The following is a 21,021-nucleotide window of genomic DNA, read 5'->3' as shown; positions in this document are numbered from 1 at the left end:
AGCCATTAGATCAGTGAGTCGTGGTCTTGCTAGCGCCTTGAGATGGTGCAGCCTGTGATTGGTGCTAATGTATAATTGAGCAGGACCTATTTAACCAGGTGGAGTCCCCAGTTAACGTCCTCTGAATACCATTGGGAATGTGTGAGTAAAGCCAGAATGCCTGGAGGACAACCTGCCTGGCCATAAGGAGAATGTGCAGATTTGTCGTAGTTAGTACTTGGGCATAGGAATCAAACCTGGGATGCTGGATTCATGAAGCACCTACTGTGCCATCGTGCCTCTCAAAGTCTCTTCTTGACGTTATGCACCTATGATTGTTTTTTTTTTAAAGCTCCTTGAAGTGTGAGCGCTGACACAAAGCAATTTTATATTACAGTGTATTAAAAATGACATAACAGAAGACAGAGATGATGCCATCAAGCTAAGCTCTGTCGGGGAGAGCATGACATGCCGCAGATGGCGGCTTTCATTAGTGTGTTCTGTGCACCTTAATGTGAGTGGATGGTCAGAGAACCCCTCAGTTCCACTCTGAAAAAGCTAAGATGTCTTTGTTTTTTGTTTTCTTTTCCATGTCCTACAGATGCCAGTCTCCCATTGTTTTGGTCCTCCTGGCCACAAGAAGAAATTCTGCGCCATCTGCAGAAAGCAGTTGGAGGAGAGCTCCACTTTACGCTGTGAAGGTACGGTATTGGCTCGAGTCCCCACCCCAGAAGGTAGGCCAGCTGGCCAACTTGTCGTCGGGTCACAAAGGTTATGGAGGAGAGCAGGAGATGACAAATAAATGAGCAGCCTCTTCTTCTCATAGTTGTTTTAGCAGTTTTCAGTTGTTCTTTAGTAACAAAGGGACCCGCGTGCCATCTCCTCAACTGCTGCATAGAGCTGACTTCCTGTGAAAATTTACAAAATAAATGATGCGGGGGCGAAAAAGCTTCACCAGACTGTCCGCCCACAACATGCAGTACCAGCTGAAGACCAAAAACTAAAGCCTGCCGCTACAAGTGTGCAGCGGGTACCTCTGCTTGTATTCCAGCATGTGGGTAGAGGCCTGCAGGGGCTTGTATGCGATGCTTCATTTACTTTTACTTGACTGTGGGACCGTATGGCGTCTTGGGTTTGAATGCCATACTTTGTTGTTGGCAGCGTGGCATTTTTGCAAGTGTCTGCGTGTGTTTTCCTTGCAGTCTTCTGGATTTTATCCCACGTATTGGTTGGTTTAACTGGAGACCTTATTAGATACATTGCAATGAATGATTAGAGGGTGCAGGCTATGAAAGCAACACAAGCAAGGTGGAGTTGTACTACTACTAGATAATTCAGGCTGCAGCTAGACTAAGACACAAATCTGAATTCTAAACCATTTGTCAGTACTACAGGAGCTATCCTGTAGAACAGTTCCAAAACGTTTCGTGGAAAGGTGCGTTTTCGAAAGATGCCTAAACAGGAGTAGGTTGGGTGCAGTTTGAGTACACAAAGGGAGATCATTCTACAGTTTTGGAACAAGAAAGGAGAAGCATCGTCCAGTCTTGGCACATCTTGCAAGAGGAGAGATGGTCAAGACAGGCCAAGGCAGGATAGAGAATTCATGAAGTGACAAGAGGACGGAAGCAGAGGAGTGGCATGAACTACTTTCACAAAACATATGATAAGATGAGAAGTCGGGCATCAAACTAAAAGAAATGGGAGTTCAGGGTGTGGTGTGTAGATGGGTGAAGAAGAGTGTGATGGTGCGAGGAACCTCATCAGAATCGGGTGACATTAAGAGGGGTGTCTAGCAGGAGTCACTGTTGGGGCCAGTGCTGTTTTTAAAATATGTAAATGATTGTGGTAACAGGGGCTACTAAGGAGGTCCTGAGGGACTGAGAAATTGTAGAGAGAGAAGTGCTGCTCAGATTAAATAGGCTGAAATCAAACAAAGGATATGGTTGCACCTCTAGTCCTCTGTTAAGTACAATACTGCAAAAGTTTTAAGACACTTTAGAAAGTTCACCAAAATATTTGTCCTGGGCAACAATTTTAGTGCGTCAATAGAAAAGAGGCCATTTTTGGAGTTCTAAATATTCCTTCTGCAAAAAGAGAACATATAGTAATAATAAAGTACTTTCCATTTAAAAAGCGTGAGATCTTTGTAAGGTGCACAGCCCAGTGCTTGATGAAGGTGCTAATGATCAGTGACATCATGTCGAGGGGGAACCGAAACAGTACGAGCTGTGGCAAGGGGCTGCCATACTGTGGTTGATGTGACAGTTTAACCTGCAAATCTTGCAGCGTGGCAGAAGTGAACATAGGTGGTCATCCTTCATCATCGAGTATATCAAGTGTCTCCAGATGTGCTGTCCAGGCTCTTCTGCAAAAGCATAAATAAACAGGCAAGGCTGTGGACTGTGGTCAGCTCCGAAAAATAATTCCCATCGACACTGGAAGATGTCCAGCACTACTGCCAGCTTAGAACTAGCAGAAACCAATGGGACCCTCAGTCCAAAGTAGTCTTATCTGAAGTGGTCTTCATGGAATGTTTTCACCAAAAAGCCATTCATTCGAGGTGAGAATAAAACCAAACTACTCACCTATGCAAAGACTTGGGGTGCAGCAGGAGCTTTAGATTGATGGGTCAAAACTGGAAATGTTTGGCTTCAACAGAAGGAGGTATTGCTGGAGAACATTCATAGGTGAACGTCAGCAGGTGACAGCGAAACAAAATGGAGGTTCTGTACAGGACTGGGACTGCATTTCTACAGATGGATTTGGTGATTTGATCAAAATTGATAGTCCTGTCACTACTGAAAAGTACAGATAGATTCTTACCCATCATGCACTACTGTCAGGGAGGTGTCTAAATGGTCCCAACTTTATACTACATACATAACAGTGATATGAAAGACACAGCCAAAATCATATGAAGAAGACTAGGGAACCCTGCAATAGATGGCATGGCCCCTCAGAGCCCTAATCTCCACATCACTGAGCCAATGTGGCTTTTACGAGTAAGACAGCCAAAGTGTGCAGTGGAACCGTGGCAAGTTCTCCCAGAAGCCTGGAACATCTGACCACACAAGGACCACCAGAAACTGCATGCAAGTGGACCTAAGAGAATTGCTAATGTTTGTAAGGTTAAGGGTGGCCACAACATATATATTATTTTTATCTGATATACTTTGTTAATTATTGTTATTTTGGTAAAGCACCACATTCTAAACATTTTTTTGTCATTTTGCATTTTTTCGAAAAACGACCAGTTTTCAAGGTATTCTCTATTTTCCGTTTGACATTCAAATGGTAACACATACATATTTGAAAGTTATTGCTTTACGTAAACAAAATTTTGTGCACACATTACTAAATTACTCTTCCAACTTCTGACCCACTTCCGCTTACTGAAAGTGGTAATTTACCTGAATTGTTTGCCAAAATAAAATTATCAAGGCAAATTTTTTATTCATGCAGCTGCAGAGTCCAATTTATTCAACTTTACTTTTATAATAATTGTTCAATATACTATGAATTTGATTTGATTTATTGTTGACGGTTCTTTAATGTACATAATATTAAAATATAATCATTGTCTTGCGGATTACTCCTCAGATATCCATCCCCATATCTGAGTATACGAGAAAGTCAAGGGGAGAGCACTCCCGATTTTATTAGTTTGTGTGTTTGGCTTTGGTGTTTTGGTTGGGTCTCCTGGTTCTTTTTGTAAAGACAGTGCCTTGATGAGGGCCCTGATAAGGCATAAGCATTTACAAATCACCATTGATGCTGAAAGGTCTCGATTAGCACTGATAAGATCTGCTGCTTACCTCTGATACCTAGGAGTTACAACATAATCTGCATCAATGGAGGCAGTAGGCTGCACCGTGTAGCATCATCGTTGTCACATATCGGGTTTAGAGTTGCGCGTCGTGTAGCATCATCGTTGTCACATATCGGTTTTAGAGTTGCGCGTCGTGTAGCATCATCGTTGTCACATATCGGGTTTAGAGTTGCGCGTTCATCGTTGTCACATATCGAGTTGCATATCGCCGTGTAGCATCATCGTTGTCACATATCGGGGTTTAGAGTTGCGCATCGTGCAGCATCATCGTTGTCACATATCGGGTTTAGAGTTGCACATCGTGTAGCATCATCGTTGTCACATATCGGGTTTAGAGTTGCGCGTCGTGTAGCATCAGCATCATCGCATCATCGTCACATATCGGGTTTAGAGTTGAGCATCGTAGCATCATCGGGTTTAAAGTTGCGCGTTGTCACATATCGGGTTAAGAGTTGCGCGTGTAGCATCATCGTATCGGGTTTAGAGTTGCGCATCGTGTAGCATCATCGTCACATATCGGGTTTAGAGTTGCATCGTGCATCGTGTAGCATCATCGGGGTTTAGTCACATATCGGGTTTAGAGTTGTGCATCGGGTTTAGAGTTGAAGCAGCATCATCGTTGTCACATATTGGGTTTAGAGTTGCACAAATAAAACTTTGAATTGTCCATCCATCCATCCATTTTCCAACCCGCTGAATCCGAACACAGGGTCACGGCAATTTTTATTATCCTTTTAAGGCAATTTTTCGCCCCTGTTTCATTTGAACTCTAGTACAATTTCCCTGAAAGTTGGGTTTGTTAAGTTAGACGTGAACACGCCAATCGCACTTGGGTACAGACCAAACCAACCCTGGAGTGGTTTGCATTACTATGAATGTGATTTGATGTGAGAACGATCTAACTGCATGAAATTGTGTGTGCTGTGGTCGTTACACTAAGCATCTGCTGCCTGTAATCAGGGAATTTAATTCACAGCCTAATGACTTGAGGGTTAATATGGAGGATTAAAACATTAAAAAGGTAAAAGTCCATGCACACAAAAGTAAAAATGTGACAAAATTTGCGCAGAAATTAGCAAAATTACCAGGCATTCAGAGTAAGCCTGGTACCCCTGATACATGCCCCTCGCACACGTGATCATACAGCAGTTGAAAAAAAGAACAAACAAAAAAGGTGCAAACTCACTTGTGATCGGGTCCGGAGAAACGAATAGCAGTGCCCTGTGAGACCAATGAGCGACCCCCTAATCTTACACCACCAAAGTGATGCCCGCAGGTGGAGGTGTCCTCAGGTGTGATGCAGGGCCGTTTGAAGGAATTTGGGGGCCCCAAGCAAAATGGACATGGAGGCCCCCCGCACGCACGCAAAGGAACCACAGCATAGCCATACAGTACATATTTCTGCTAGCCTACCTGCTGCAAAATTGCACCATTTGTACAAGACAAGTAGAGCTATTTTATGTGTGTAATTTATCACTTACCACTGTCTTGTTTTTTCTTATCCTCCTCTTCCTTTCTCTTCTTTCTTTTTTGGCTTCCTGAAGCATAATTCCGCTTCATGACTGCCGAGGAAGTTTTGTATTTTGCCGGCAGCAGAGATCGCGTGGTTGGCTGGCTGCTGTCAGCGAGGGGGGCCCCCTTGAGGGGGATCCCGATAACAGTGTCATTGCACTTTACTGCATTCACTATCAATGGGGTGCTCATACAGTTTGTCGCTGCATTTTATTCTTAACCAGTCGTTGTCTTGGGGCCCCAGGCCAGCTCGGGGCCCCAAGCAATTGCTTGGTTTGCCTGCCTTGTCACGACGGGCCTGGTGTGATGCAGCTAAGTAGATACACTAACTTTGACATGTACAGTAAAAGTTAATCAAAAATTCCAAAATAACCATTATTAACAAATAGTTATAGATGAGTTAAGACAGAATACATGTGATCTGAGATAACTTAATCTGAGTTTTCGTTCATGTGGTGGTGTAAGTACACAACATCATTCAGTTAATTGCAGCTCACCTGACATGTCTGCTGTCATTAAACTAACTCAAATCAGGGCAGTCTTAACTAATGCATGGGCACACTGGGCAGTTGCCCCCACGAACATAGGGGTCCACATTTTTCTGATGCCTATATATGCTTCTGTTTTGCTATCAAAACAGGGGCTAGGGGGGGCTATGATCTGTTAAGACGACCGTGACTCACATCAGTGTGTGCCCTCAGCAGGGCTTGCCTTCTTTTGTACACTTGTCCATTTAAAACATGTCCTTTTTGTACCAAGTGTAAGTGGCACATGGTTTTCAAGTATTTTTCCAATTGTTCGATATTAAGAGGTTTGCTCCCCAGGCTCTGTTTGGTAAATAAACCAAATATTTTTGGAAAATGTGGCGATACGTTTCTCCAAAGATTTTTGACCCTCCCTGATGTTTTTTCCCCCCTGGATATCCTCATTGAAAGAAGTCCACGGGATGTTTATTGGTATGTTTTAGTGTGTTTGAAACACCACCCGAACTAACTAGAAATGTAGACAAAGTAACAAAACATTCCCCAATTCGGAAAAAAATCAAACAGACTAGGAGTGTGCAAACACCTTTAATCATTCTTTGTGAATTGTTAGAAACAATATTGAAGTCTTTCAAAAAGCCAACAGTGAACTTAAAAGACTTCCACAGACATTTAACTCCGTTCTAGTCTCCCTGGAATTAAAAAGAATTCAAACACTGCTGTCTTCAGAAGTGTCAGGTTGCAGAGGAATAGGGATTTGAACTCTGTGAGTGTTCTGCAAGACACAGGAACTGCTTGTATTAGTCAATCAGTCACATGTAAAGGTTTTTATTACCGTGAAATATGTGACTTGTGCAAAACTGCAGATGATCCTGTATTTGTTAGACTGCTATCTGTGCGAAAGTGTGTTTCTCTGTAACTGAACCAGCTCTAGAAAGCAAAAACTCGGCTTGGTCCGTGATACTGTGTAATCGTGTGTTGATCGTTTCTCCTCAGAGTCACCATCATTTTGCATCTATTGTCTAAACGCACATCAGAATGACTAAAAATCAAGAACATCAATAAGAAAGAAAACTTCTGACTTGGCAGCCCCAGTCCCAGTGAAGGCACTATACAGGTGTATTAGTGTTGGTATACAGGAGTCCCGTCGTGTTTCTTGACACACTTCTGTTAAATAAATTATTGGCTGAAAGTCCTCAGTGTCAGTGTGTCAGAGACAGGATGTGCAGCATTGTTCATAATGGTTTTAATTTTCTCCTTTGCTATGACCTCCAGGTGGTCCAGAGTCTATCCTATAAGTGAGCCTGTCCTTTAAATTAACTTGTTGATTTGGTGGGCCTCTCTTGATGTGATGTTACCAGCCTGGCATACTACAATGTAGAAAATCACATTGACCATCACAGACATGTAGAAAATGTGAAGGATGTCACTTCCCACATTAAAGGAACACAGTCTCCTAAAGAAGAAAAGCCTGCTCTGCCCCTTCTTCTATAGTTCCTCTGTGCAATCCAGCATGCCATTGATGTGGACCCCCAATTATACTGGTTGGAGTGCACCACCTTGATAGTCCATTATCTAGGACACCAGTAATTTTGTATAATGTTAACATCCCCTTGCACTTCTCAGAGCTTACTCCATAACAGGAATGGCTGGATGGTACTGAAGGCACACCTCATTTCCATAAATTCCCTTTCCAGCACAGCACAGTCTATGAGCATTAACATGGCTGAAATATTTATAAATCACAATAATAAATTTGGGTCAGGACATAGTCTATGATCTTCCCCAGATCAAATGAGGGAACTGTACAAATTTTGGCAGAGAGGTCCAAGGGTGAGGATTTCTGTACTGGACATATATTCCAGACAGTTCTCTTTGAATCAAGAAACAAACCTTTCCACCTGTCTCGTCTCCTTTGTCTCATCCCCTTTGTCAGTACACCACATAAGTGTAGAATCATTTGAGAATTTCTTCAAGCGACATAACCTGGTGTTATGTTTATAGTCTGAGGTGTTTATAGTGAAGAGAAAATGAGATAGCACTATTCCTTGTAGTGCCCCAGTGTTGCCCACACAGTCCTTGAGTCTCACAAACTGCAGTCTGCCGGACAGATAGTCCATTTTCTAGGACACCATAGGCCCACCCCCCTGCACTTCTCAGAGCTTACTCCTTAACAGGGATGGCTGGATGGTACTGAAGGCACACCTTATTTCCATAAATTCCCTTTCCAGCACAGTGCAGTCTATGATCGTTAACATGGTTGAAATATTTATAAATCACAATAATAAATTTGGGTCAGGACATAGTCTATAATCTTGAACTGTGCAAATTTTGGCAGAGAGGTCCAAGGGTGTGGATTTCTCTACCGGACATATATTCACACACAGACTTTGAGCATTATATATTAGATAAAAATTGAAATATATTGACACACGTGTTCAGACCATTTGCTATGACACTTGAAATTTGGCTGTGGTGCATTCCATTCTATTGATCACCGTTGAAATGTCCATAGTGTCCACTGATCTCATGTCTACAGGAAGAAGTGTTCCACAATTTAAGGGACACAGCCTCAAACACTCCATAACTTTTAGTCTTAAGTCTGGTGTGTGGGGCAGCTAACAAACTCTGAATAGAAGACCTCTAAGACCCTGGATGTAGTACAAGCTAAGCAATATAGGTAGACTCTATGTCAATACAAGATGGTGCAACTCAGGACATGTAAACGTTAAAATCTCCACTTGCTGCAGGGACATCAAACTGTTGGCCGTAAGTCTGCGTCCCTATTACTTGCCCAGATGGTTTGGACACGTGATTGTTGTTATTGTTTACATCCCCCCTCAAGCGAACCGGAGATAGCGAGTGACATCATCCATTCCACAGTTGCTAAGTTACAAACGCAGCACCCTGAGGCACTTGTGCTAATCTCTGGAGACTTTAACCATGTGACGTTGGTCAAAACATTACCTGCCTTCTCCCAGTATGTGGATTGTAACACTCGGGGAAACAGGACTATCGACCTACTGTATGCAAACGTTAAAGACGCATACAGCGCCACCCCGCTGCCTGCGCTTGGGAAAGCAGATCATAACCTGGTTCTGCTTCAGCCTCAATACAAACCAAGAGTGAGGGCGCTACCTACAACCACACGCTCATTCAGGAAGTGGTCCCCTGAGGCAGAGCAGGCTCTGAGAGACTGCTTTGGAACTACAGACTGGGATATATTGCTGGGTCACATAGTGAGAACATTGAAGAGGCTGTTGAATGCACAACTGATTACATCAACTTCTGTATGGACATTGTAGTTCCAGTAAGAACAGTACGCTGCTATGCTAACAACAAGCCATGGATTACAAGTGACATCAAAGGCCTTTTGAACCAGAAGAAAAGGGCTTTTAAAGGTGGTGATCAGCATGAGCTCAAGCGCATGCAGAAGGAACTCCGAGTTCAGCTCAGGGCGAAAGAGCAGTACAGGAGAAAGCTGGAGCAGAAGTTGCAGAACAACAGCATGAAGGAAGTGTGGGATGGGATGAAGATTATCACTGGCTGCAGCTCAAGGGGGTGCCACCATCGAGACAGACGTGGAGAGAGCAAACCAAATGAACAACTTCTTTAATAGGTTTGATCACAGTAACCCACTCTCACCTCGAGTACTGCATCCTCTAACCATCCTTCTGCTGATACCAGCATAGGTGAGACATCCCCACCCACAATTACAGCTGCCCAGGTGCGCAGAGAGCTGAAAGACTTTGTGCCAGCAAAGCAGCGGGTCCAGATGGTGTATCGCCACGACTGCTGAAGGCCTGTGCGTTGGAACTGGGGAGTCCTCTACAGGCATCTTCAACCTGAGCCTGGAACAGGGAGAGTCCCAAGGCTTTGGAAAACATCTTGTATCACCCCAGTCCCAAAGGTATCACGTCCTAGTGAGCTGAATGACTTCCGGCCTGTTGCTCTGACGTCACATCTGATGAAGACCATGGAGCGGCTGCTGCTTCACCACCTGAGGCCACAGGTCCGCCATGCCCTCGACCCTCTGCAGTTGCATACCAGGAGAAGGTGGGAGCGGAGGATGCCATCATCTATATGCTACACGATCCCTCTCCCACCTGGACAGAGGCAGTGGTGCTGTAAGAATTATGTTTTGGACTTCTCTAGCGCCTTCAACACCATCCAACCTCTGCTCCTTAGGGACAAGCTGACTGAGATGGGAGTAGACTCACACCTGGTGGCATGGATTGTGGACTATCTTACAGACAGACCTCAATATGTGCGTCTTGGGAACTGCAGGTCTGACATTGTGTCAGCAATACAGGGCGCCGCAGGGACTGTACTTTCTCGGTCCTGTTCAATCTATATACATCAGACTTCCAATATGACTCGGAGTCCTGCCACGTGCAAAAGTTCGCTGATGACACTGCTATTGTGGGCTGCATCAGGAGTGGGCAGGAGGAGGAGTACCAGAAGCTAATCAAAGACTTTGTTAAATGGTGCGACTCAAACCACTTACACCTTAACACCAGCAAGACCAAGGAGCTGGTGGTGGATTTTAGGAGGCCCAGGCCCCTCATGGACCCTGTGATCATCAGAGGTGACTGTGTGCAGAGGGTGCAGACCTATAAATATCTGGGAGTGCAGCTGGATGACAAATTGGACTGGACTGGCAATACTGATGCTCTATGTAAGAAAGGTCAGAGCAGACTATACTTTCTGAGAAGGTTGGCATCCTTCAACATCTGCAGTAAGATGCTGCAGATGTTCTACCAGACGGTTGTTGCAAGTGCCCTCTTCTACGCGGTGGTGTGCTGGGGTGGCAGCATAAAGATGAAAGATGCCTCACACCTGGACAAACTTGTTAAGAAGGCAGGCTCTATTGTAGGATTAAAGTTGGACAGTTTAACATCTGTGGCAGAGCGACGGGCATTAAGCAAACTCCTGTCAATCATGAAGAATCCACTGCATCCACTTAACAGTGTCATCTCCAGGCAGAGGAGTAGCTTCAGTGACAGACTTTTGTCACTGTCCTGCTCCACTGACAGACTGAGGAGATCGTTCCTCCCCCACACTATGCGGCTCTTCAATTCCACCCAGGGGAGTAAATGCTAACATTACTCAAAGTTATTTTTTTTACATCATTTTATTACTATTTAATTTAATATTGTTTTTTGTATCCGTATACTGCTGCTGGATTATGTGAATTTCCCCTTGGGATTAATAAAGTATCTATCTATCTATCTAGACGTTTGACCGTGTAGGACTCTGAAAGTGAGAACCACGACTTAGAAATGAACTCTGAATTTTAAGGGAAGCCATTGCAGAAATAGGATTTTAGAAATTGTTGCAAATTTATTAAAATAACAAAAACTGAAGAGGTGTGGGAATCTTAATACACAAAACAATTTCATTTGTAGTATCAGACGTAGTATCTGATCCTGAAGGGTGCTATGTCATGGTGATCGGTAATTTATTTCAATCTATTTTAGTAATTTTGATAAATATCTACACACCTAATGTAGATGATAGAGACTTCTTTCAAAATGTATTTGCGTCCTAATGTGTACACTTATAAAATTATGACGTGAGACTTTGTGTTTTAAATTCTAACATGGGTAGATCTTCATTTATAGTGGTGATAACATCTAACTCGGCAAAAATAATCACACAGTTTGAAATGGATCATAACCCATCAGATCCATGAAGATTTTAGGTCCAAACTCAAGAGCATATCCCTTCTCACCAGTGCATCACAGTTACTCACAGTTACTATTGCTCACTATCAAATCTTGCAAGTACAATGCTATTGTTATTTCTGGCCACGTCCCTCTGATCATGGATCTTTAATCACAGTGCCCTTACACTTTCATCTTGTAGCTGCCGTCCTAACTCCCTTCCATTAACACAGCTTTCTATAGAAGTTCCCACATTTGAAAAATGTGTATCAGAGGAAAAACAAAGTCACAAGGTCAAAGGAAATGCTTGCAGAACTTAGAGACAGGATTGTGATGAGACATAAGACTACCAAAAAAAGTCTGCAAAATTGAATGTTCTTAAGAGCACCGTAGCCTTCATAATTCTTAAAGGGAAGAATTTTGAAACAACCACAACCCTTCTTAGAGCTGGCCACGTGGCCAAACTGAGCAACCATGGGAGACGGGCCTTAGTAGGAGAGGTGAATAAGAACCTGATTGTCACTCTGGCTGATCTCCTGAGAACTTGTATGGAGAGATGGAATAAACTTCCAGCAAGACCACCATCACTACAACACTAAACTAATCTGGTTTTTATGGCAGATTGGCCAAGCGACAAATGAAAACCCACTTGGAGTTTGCAAAAAGGCACCTAAAAGTCTCTTGGACAGTGAGAAGCAAGATCCCTTGGTCTAATGACACCAAGAATGAACTGTTTGGCCTCACTTCTAAGCCTCACACAAAACCGTGAGCCACTCATTACCTTCACATTACCTGGTGGTGCCAACATCATACACTGGGGAAGTATAAAGAAAATACAAGAAGACAAGATAAAGTGTTGGGGATTCCACTCCAGATAATGCTAGTAAAGTACACTACACGAACAGAGAACTGACAAATAAAGTGAAGAGTCGAGTTTTTATAGGCAGAGGACAGGAAGGGGTGGGATCTCAGGCAGTAATAAGGTCTGCAGGAGGGTGTAAAGGAACCACAGAAGTTGGCGGAGTCTTAACTGGTCTTTCCTTCTGGTGGTCTGTGGAAAAGGGAAAAAAGATATTAGTACCATTCATCAATCCCTGTCTCTGCATCTTACTCCCATGCGCACGTGTGTGACAGCAGTTTAACAGAAGGTGGGACTCTGAGACTAGACAGGGTTGAGGAAGAGCTGAATGGAACAAAGTGCAGAGATATCCTTAATGAAAACCTGCTCAGAGCACTTGGACCTCAGACTGGGCAGAAGGTTCACCTTTCAACATGACAATGACACTAAGCACAAAGCAAAAACAACACAGGAGTGGTGAAATTGTCAACTCTTTGAATGTTTTTGAGTCCGGACTTAAACTCAATTGCTGCCAAAGTCCATACTAAAGGCTCTGAATACTTGTGTCAATGAAATATTGCAGTTTTTGTTTTTAATACAGTTGCAAAAAAATCCTAAAATTTCAATTTTTTTTTTTTTTTGCTTTGTTATTCTGAGGGTCCTGAGTGTCATTCGATGAGGGAAAAATTAATGTAGCTTCCTTAGCGTTACATTTCTTCTTGAAAAAACATGTAATAGAGTTGCATAATTTTTTTTGGCTTGAAAAGTTACATATCTATTAAATCTTAGCTTTGTACTGTAAAACGCACAAAACACTAAAAGTCAGAAGTGTAAAAAGTATAATAACGATAAAAATAATAATAATTAAAAAATGCTAATAGCATATATGCTGTGAAAATCTGTTGTTTCTGTGGTATATCTAGAAGCACAATGAAGTTATGCAGTCCAGCATCACAGTCAGGACACTAGTAGTGTTATTGCTTGTGGATTTTCTTTCCAGACTGATCATCTTTTGAACGGCGCATTGCACATGTGCGATTGACACTAGTGTCACTTTCGGATTCATCAGAATGACTTTCGATTTTGCTGTCCATTTCAATTTCACTGCCTGAAGACAGATTCACTTCGTCATCACTGCCTGTATCACCTTCAAGAGTGTGCAACACCTGAGCAGATGGAAAACGTTTCTGACAAGACGCCGTTATGAGGCTAGGAGAAGCCGGGTAACACTCGGGCCTGACGCTTACACAAAACATGCCTATATTGTTTCCCGAGCAACACTCAGCATTAACTCTGTTGGCACTTTTACAGCCCGAGTACTCCTTGGGTTTAATGCTTATGCGAGGTGCGTCTATACAGTTGCCCGAGCAATGCTTAGGACTAACGCTTTTAGTACTGTTTTTACAGCTGGAGCGACGCTCAGGTTTAACACTAAGGAAGTTAAATAATTTTAGCATTTGATTACAACCTAACAAAATGTGAAACAAAGCTTAGGGGTCCGTAGGTAAAGATATCTGAAGGTGCCACAGATGAGGACATAAAGATTCAGAGAAATTTCAAATCATTTCTCAGTCAGTGTCAATAGAGGAAAGCCAGGTGTTTTGGAATTGGAGTTGTCTCCAAATTAGTATTGATGGAGACAGTTGGATGTGTTCAGTTCTCAAGAGCCGAGTACGAACTAAAGTTGATTGACATTGTTGAACGCTTGGGACTGCTAAGAGTCATTATGAATGATGGCGACCGGTGACATTACCTGACCGGGACGACAGGGGGAGATGACTTACGAATGGTGTTATCTCCCTCAGACTGCTGTTTAGCAGTCCCCCTGGGGTATAACGCCTCCTCGGGGTCCCATAGAGCTATATGGGACTTGGTATTGGTTGGCTTAGCCCTGTTGGGTTCCAGGGATGCCACCAGGGCCATAGATGAGGACATAAAGATTCAGAGAAATTTCAAATCATTTCTCAATTGGTGCCAATAGAGGAAAGCCAGGTTCTTTGGAATCGAGAAAGTTGTCTCCAAATTAGTATTGCAGGAGACAGTTGGGTGTGTTTAGTTCTCAAGAGCTGAGTGCTAACTAGAGCTGATGGACATTATTGAACCCTTGGGACTGCTAAGAGTCATTGTGAATGATGGCGGCCGGTGCCATTACCTGACCAGGATGACAGGGGGAGATGACTTACAAAGGGTGTTATCTCCCCCGGACTGCTGTTTGGCAGTCCCTGGGGTGTAACAGCCTCTCGGAGTCCCACAGGGCTATATGGGACTTGGTATTGGTCGGCTTAGCCCTGTTGAGTTCCTGTTGGGATACTGGCAGGAGGAGCTGCAGAGACCTACTTGGGGCTTCCGCCGCACCTGGGAGTAATTCCAGGTCTCCCTAACGAGCCACCTGAAGTTCTCCTGGGTGCGGCTTAAAAGGAGCCAGCTACCTCACAGAAGAGAGCCTGAATCGGGAGGAGGTGGATGAAGATCGCCTATGAGGTGTGGAGAAGGAAGGGGACTACAAGGCTCTGGAAGAAAAGGACTGTGTTACTGCAGGTATCATTCCTCGGAGACTGCTCTGGTTTCCTTTCCCTAAATAAAGGGACTTTTGTTGGACAAAACTGGTGTCTCTGACAGTTTGTGTCACGTCGGGGCGGCAGGTGTACCCCCTGGTTACCACATAATATCATTTATTTTTAGTGCTTCGTGTAATTTAGATGTTGCAAGATCAGTTCTGATGGAGAAAGCTGGTTACTTTGAATTCATCTCCTAATTTGTATTGATCAATATATTTGGATGCTTTGGATTACCAAAAATCATTCAATGTTTAGCATCAACGTTAAATGCGGTGAGTCAGTATTGATAGGGAAAGCTAATTTCTTTAGATTCTTGAATGTCATTGATGGAGACGACAACTGGATTTCTTGAGTTACGCAGGTGTGACAACCTGGGCTCACAAGCATCAAGACTACCTGTAGACCTACAAAACAGCTTACATTTTGGCTGTTATTGTATCGCATTTTAATTTATAGCTTTTTAATGTTACTTTTAAGAAAAAATGTCTTTGTTCCTGAGACATTGACCGAAAAAAGTGAACCTGAAGTCATGAGTTAACTGACTTGCTGACAGAGCAGTGATGCAGAATTGTAGCTCCTTGGAGATCCTGTGCTGTGGTAGGCCGCACCTTTATTGGTTGCACACTGTGACTTAATTTAGTGTTTCCACCATTTTTCCTGATGTTCATATATTCTTACTCTTGCATATATGTTTTCATGTGGTGACTTTACCTTCACTGGGAAAACATAACCCTTTTCCTCCCTGTGTGGTTTTCTATTTTGGCACATTTCATTGTAAAAAAAAAAAAAAGAAGAAGAAGCTCTTGGCTTATTTTTGGTCAAGTCAGTTGCTCTTTTGTGTATTTGTGTGAGCAGGAGAGTTGAGAACTTTTCCGTTTCTTGAAGACAAACGCCGAGCGCTCACACGTTTGTTTATTTTGTCTTCACAGTGTGTGAGCTACATGTGCATGTGGACTGTGCTCCCTTCAGCTGCAGTGACTGCCGGCAGTGTAACCACGATGGCCACCAAGATCATGTAAGTGTGACTTAGCTTGTTTAATGTGCAGGAGCATCAAAGAAGAGTCGCACATAAACAAGTGCAGTTTTGAGCCTTCTGTAAAAGTGGCTGACTGGGCAGATGTGCTCTTAACCAAACAATACAATACAATGCAAGTTATTTTTTGTTAAGTGCTCTTCATTAAATGCAGGCGCAGAGCACTGTGAACAATTCATTGTTAAAATACAAGATTAGATTATACTAATTGCTAAATACAGAACGGGTGCACATATAAATACAGATTTGTTAAAACACACAGAGAACAAGGTACTGATTTAAACATAACTGGAAGCCAAAAACATGTATCCATTAATTAATTGATGAACTATGGCCAATTAACAATGGTGGAGATTAAAATTGTACAAGAGAAACTCAAAAATAAAGTCAAAGTCGTGAAGACCTCAGCCAGTTGGCTGCCTACCCACTCCTGGGTTTTCTGTAGTGGAGTCTGTGCTGGCTGTCCAATCTGATGAGAGAATCTTTCAGTCTGATGATTCCAATGCTTCTTTATCTGAAATGACTTTCGCATACACAGGAGAGCAGCCTGGCAGTAAAGCAGTGGCACCAAGTGCCACATCCAGATACTGAGAAGAGAAGCAGAATAGAGGAGGGATAGTAAAGGTTTAAAAATATTGCATTACTTATAATTCTGTACAAATGATTAACAAACAGAAATGCAGTGCGGACAGCTAATCAGCAGCTCTAGTCAGGGTATGCTGGTCTAAAGTCGTGAGTCTTCAGCCCAGATTTAAAGGCTGAGACTGAAGGGGCACCTCTTATCGTAGCAGGCAGATCATTCCACAGCCTCGGGGCCCTGTAACTAAAAGCCTGACTTCCCACTGTTATATTATTTAAATCCTTGGACTCATAAGCAGGCCGGCATCTTGAAATCTTAATGTGCGCTCTGGTTTGTAAGTAATGACTACCTCAGATAAGTAAACATTTAAGGCATTACTGTATACTGTATGTTAAAAGGAAGATTTTGAAATGAGCCATGAACTTAACTGGGAGCCAGTGTAAGGACTTGAGAAATGGAGTTCTCTCTTTGTACTTTCTTGTTCTTGTAATAGTTCTTGCTGTAGCATTTTGAATTAACTGAAAGCTGCAGAAGGAATGATTGGAACAGCCAGTGATTAATGCATTGCAGATGTCAATCCTGCTAGAAATAAATACACGAATGAATTTCTCAGTATATTTAGAAAAGTCTTCAAACATTTTTAAGATGGATATTTTTGTAATGTGTGTTTTGAACGATTTGTCAAAGGTGACGACTCCATTGTGTTCTGATTCAGAAAAACTAATGGTGATTCCAGCTGAGTTAAAGAGTGACAGAATGTTGTTGCGGTCAGCATTGTTCTCTCCAATAGCTGCAATTTCTGTTTTATCTGTGTTGAAAGACAATAAAAGAAAGGTATAACTGGGTGTCATCTGCATATGAAAATTAGTGTTATGTTTTCTAATGAAAGTTCCCAATGAAACATATAAAGTGAAAACCGTAAAGGTCCCAGGACTGAGCCCTGCGGGACACCATATTTAATTTTGTAGTGAAATAATGGAGTACTGTCTGCACATTCCAGGACATACTGGTAGTGATTTGATGAATAAGAACTAAACCAAGCAAGGATAGCGCTCGTGAGGTCAATGTCATTGTGCAGCCTGCATTATAAAATAGACTGGTCAAAGGAGTCAAACACCGTGGAGAGAATATCAGAATGTCATTTACAACACGCGTTAGTGCTGTTTCGGTACTATGACCAGTGCTGAAGCCAGACTGAAATTTTTTAGATAAATTGTGACATGTAAGGTGAGACTGAAGCTGCATGTCAACTTCTTTTTTGAGTATTTCAGAGAGTAAGAGTACATTTGAGATGAGTCTCTTTAATTACTCGGCGTATGTAGGTCTAACTCTACCTTGTTAAGTAATGGCCTGATAACTGACAGTTTTAGCTCATGAGGATCTGCGCCATTCAGTAATGAACTATTGATAATGACTGAGAAATAAAGAACATTTTAAGCTTCATTTGATGACCATTCATATTTGTAATTAGTAAAAGATTAACAATGTAAGTAATGCTGAGTCATTTGTAGGTAGAAAACCTGCCACATTTGAACTTGCAGTATCTAGGAACTACTCTGAAAATGTAATCAGAAGTTTACATACATATATCTATTAGTCACAATCCCAGTGGTGGGATTCTTCATAGCTGGTTTGGTAGATTTGTCTTTGAAAGCCTTTGAGAAGCTGGTTTTTAGCTTATCACTGCTTCCTTGTTGGACCCCCTTTTCAGTTTGCCTACTGAGCAGACAGGTCAGTGAATGATGCAGGCAGTTTGAATCTGCACTACATCCTACAACTCCTTGAGAACCCTGGGCTTCTGTTCAGAATTGAATACAATCATCCAGTTTTCTGTCCCTGGCTTCATCCGTCACAAATTTCCTGACAAATCAGAAACAGCAGATGAAACTGGGGAAACTCTACTGTAGTTCCCGCATAGTTAACACTGGTGCCCCCCAAGGATGTGTGCTGACTCCACTGCTCTTACTAATGACTGCACAATGGAGGATCCCTCAGTCAAACTCTTCAAATGTGCTTATGACACAGCCAACCAATGGCGATGAGTCTGCATACAGACGGGAGGTTGAGCAGGTGGCCCTTTGGTGTGGTGAGAGAAATTGGGAGCTAAACGTGCTCATGCATATGGAGATAACTATGGACATTACAAGGAGCCCCCCAGTATTCTCTTCTCTCACCATGTTAAGTTAGTTAGCTTCCATCAAGTTCAAGTCCTAGCGACTTGATGAATTAAAGATCTATTTTGAAGTTGTTTTTTTTTTTTCTCTAGTCCAGCAAGGTCCTCACCATACTTAATAATTAATGTGTCAGCTGTGGAAACCTTCAGATTTCTGGGAACCAAACGCTCATGGGACTTGACGTGGAAGACTGATATAGATTCTATTATAAAAATGCACAGCAGCAGATGCTAAGAAAGTTCAGTCTACCACAGGAGCTGCAAATTCAGTCCTACACAGCAATCATCGAGTCTGTTCTCAGCTCATCCATTACAGTGTGGTTTGTGGTTTGGATCCGCAACTAAATATATCAGGTCTGCTGAAACGATCATTGGCTTTTGTCTTCCCTCCTTACAGAACGTGTACCATTCCCTAGTCATGAAATAGGAAAATCATCACTGATCCCTCACATCCAGACCACAATGTCTTTGAAATTCTCTCTTCTGGCATACATTACAGATTTAACTATACCAATCAGAAATAAGAATAGTTTCTTTCCACAGCTTCACCTCATAAAGGGTTAATTTGGTTGGGCTGTTCCTGGCTAACAGCACACGCTCCCCGCAATAAAACATATCTTGCAATTGACTTTGAGTGCTTAACTGCGCCATTCATTCAGTTCTTACACTGCCTTGCACTATGTGGGTGTATTTTTGCACTCCTAAGTTTGCATTTTCTGCTGGTGTGTACTTATCAATTGTGTCCATGTAGCGATATGTAAGGAGCCAAAATCAAAAAATGGGAGTCAAATTCCTTCTATGAGTGCATACATAGCTAATAAATGTCAATGTCAATTCATTCATCAATCATATTTAAAAAACAACTAATGTCGACCAAAATGTTGTACAAGGAAAATTAAAAAATAAATAAATAAAAAAAAATTAAAATCTGACATAAAAACAATAAAACAAATAGGAATACCAATCAAAAACCTGTTTGAGAATTAAAAGACTGAGAATAAAAATGAGTTTTTAAGACGTGATTTTAAAGAAGCTGAAGTAAGTGCAGTCCTCATGTAAAGTGATGGTGCCTTTCATTTCAACGTTGATCTGGGAACGTTCAGCAGCATTTCTTCCAAAGACCTAAGTGACCTTGCCGGAGTGTGGTGTTGCACAAGGTCTGGGAGATAAAGTGATGTTAACCCATTCCAGGACTTAAAAACAAACAGTAAAAAATTTAATATCAATTTGAAAATGGACTGGAAGCCAGAATAGGAATAACGTCTTATCATTTTTCATGTACCTGTCAAGAGCTGAGCAGTGGTGTTTTGAACCATCTGCAGGCAAGAGATGGATGAAAGACCAACATAGATTCTATTATGTAAATTTCCCCTTGGGATTAATAAAGTATCTATCTATCTATCTATCTATCTATCTATCTATCTATCTATCTATCTATCTATCTATCTATCTATCTATCTATCTATCTATCTATCTATCTATCTATCTATCTATCTATCTATCTATCTATCTATCTATCTATCTATCTATCTATCTATCTATCTATCTATCTATCTATCTATCTATCTATCTATCTATCTATCTATCTATAAAAAAAAGGCCCAGCAGCAGATCAACTTGCTGTGGCAGTTGAGACGGTTCAGTCTACCACAAGAGCTTCAGATTGTTATGTTTCAGCCATGGCTGGGGTTCAGAGGTCTCATTTATGTTTATTTTGTTCATTTTTGTTATGATAGCTTTCTTGATTATTTTCTTTCTGTATGTCAAAATCTCTTCTGCTATGTTCTTTGTGTTTTGTGGGTGGTTCCCCAAGAGGTGGGGCCTATAAAGGCTGAAGAAAACCCACAGTTCCTTGGGGTTCATTGAGAATTTGCTCGTGGTGGTGGATTTTTGACCTTATGTTCTGTTTTGGATTAGTGATTGAGTCCTGTCTGCCATGGATTTTCTTTGCCATCTCAGGCAACTCTTTGCCTGTGTGCTCCTATGATCTTATTTTCTGCCACAGAGCATTTTTGCAACAATAAATATTTTCATTTGTAAAGATTCTAGCCAGGATTTGACGGATCCCCCATCTAGTTGGCATTTTTGAGTTATTTTGGGATACTTTTGTGCTTGGGAAGTGTTTAGTTCATGGCACAGATTCAGTTCTACACAGTCATCATCGAGTTTGCTGTCAGCTCATCCATCACAAGTCAAGAGCAAAAAATCAGATCTGCTGAAAAGATCTTTGGCCTTAGTCTTCTAATTAATTAATTTTTTGAGAATGTATGTATTTATTATGTATGAGTTATAAATAATATGCCACCCTAGGCCAATATGACATTATAACCAGGACAACGGTGTCTGAGGATGTCTTAGTCATGTATTTGTT

General features: G+C 42.0%; 1 protein-coding gene across 1 annotated transcript in view; it reads left to right on the top strand.

Annotated features, from left to right (window-relative positions):
- The window catches only part of LOC120532339 (diacylglycerol kinase theta), a 280,803-nt gene that overhangs the window by 184,023 nt on the left and 75,759 nt on the right, over positions 1-21,021 (top strand). The window contains exons 3-4 of the mRNA XM_039758242.1: positions 581-680; positions 15,794-15,879. Of these exons, the coding sequence (XP_039614176.1) occupies positions 581-680; positions 15,794-15,879 (186 nt within the window). The remainder of the gene's footprint in view (positions 1-580; positions 681-15,793; positions 15,880-21,021) is intronic.

This window comes from Polypterus senegalus, chromosome 7, assembly GCF_016835505.1.
Source record: "Polypterus senegalus isolate Bchr_013 chromosome 7, ASM1683550v1, whole genome shotgun sequence".
NCBI lineage: Eukaryota > Metazoa > Chordata > Cladistia > Polypteriformes > Polypteridae > Polypterus > Polypterus senegalus.
This window is presented reverse-complemented; position numbering and strand designations above follow the sequence as displayed.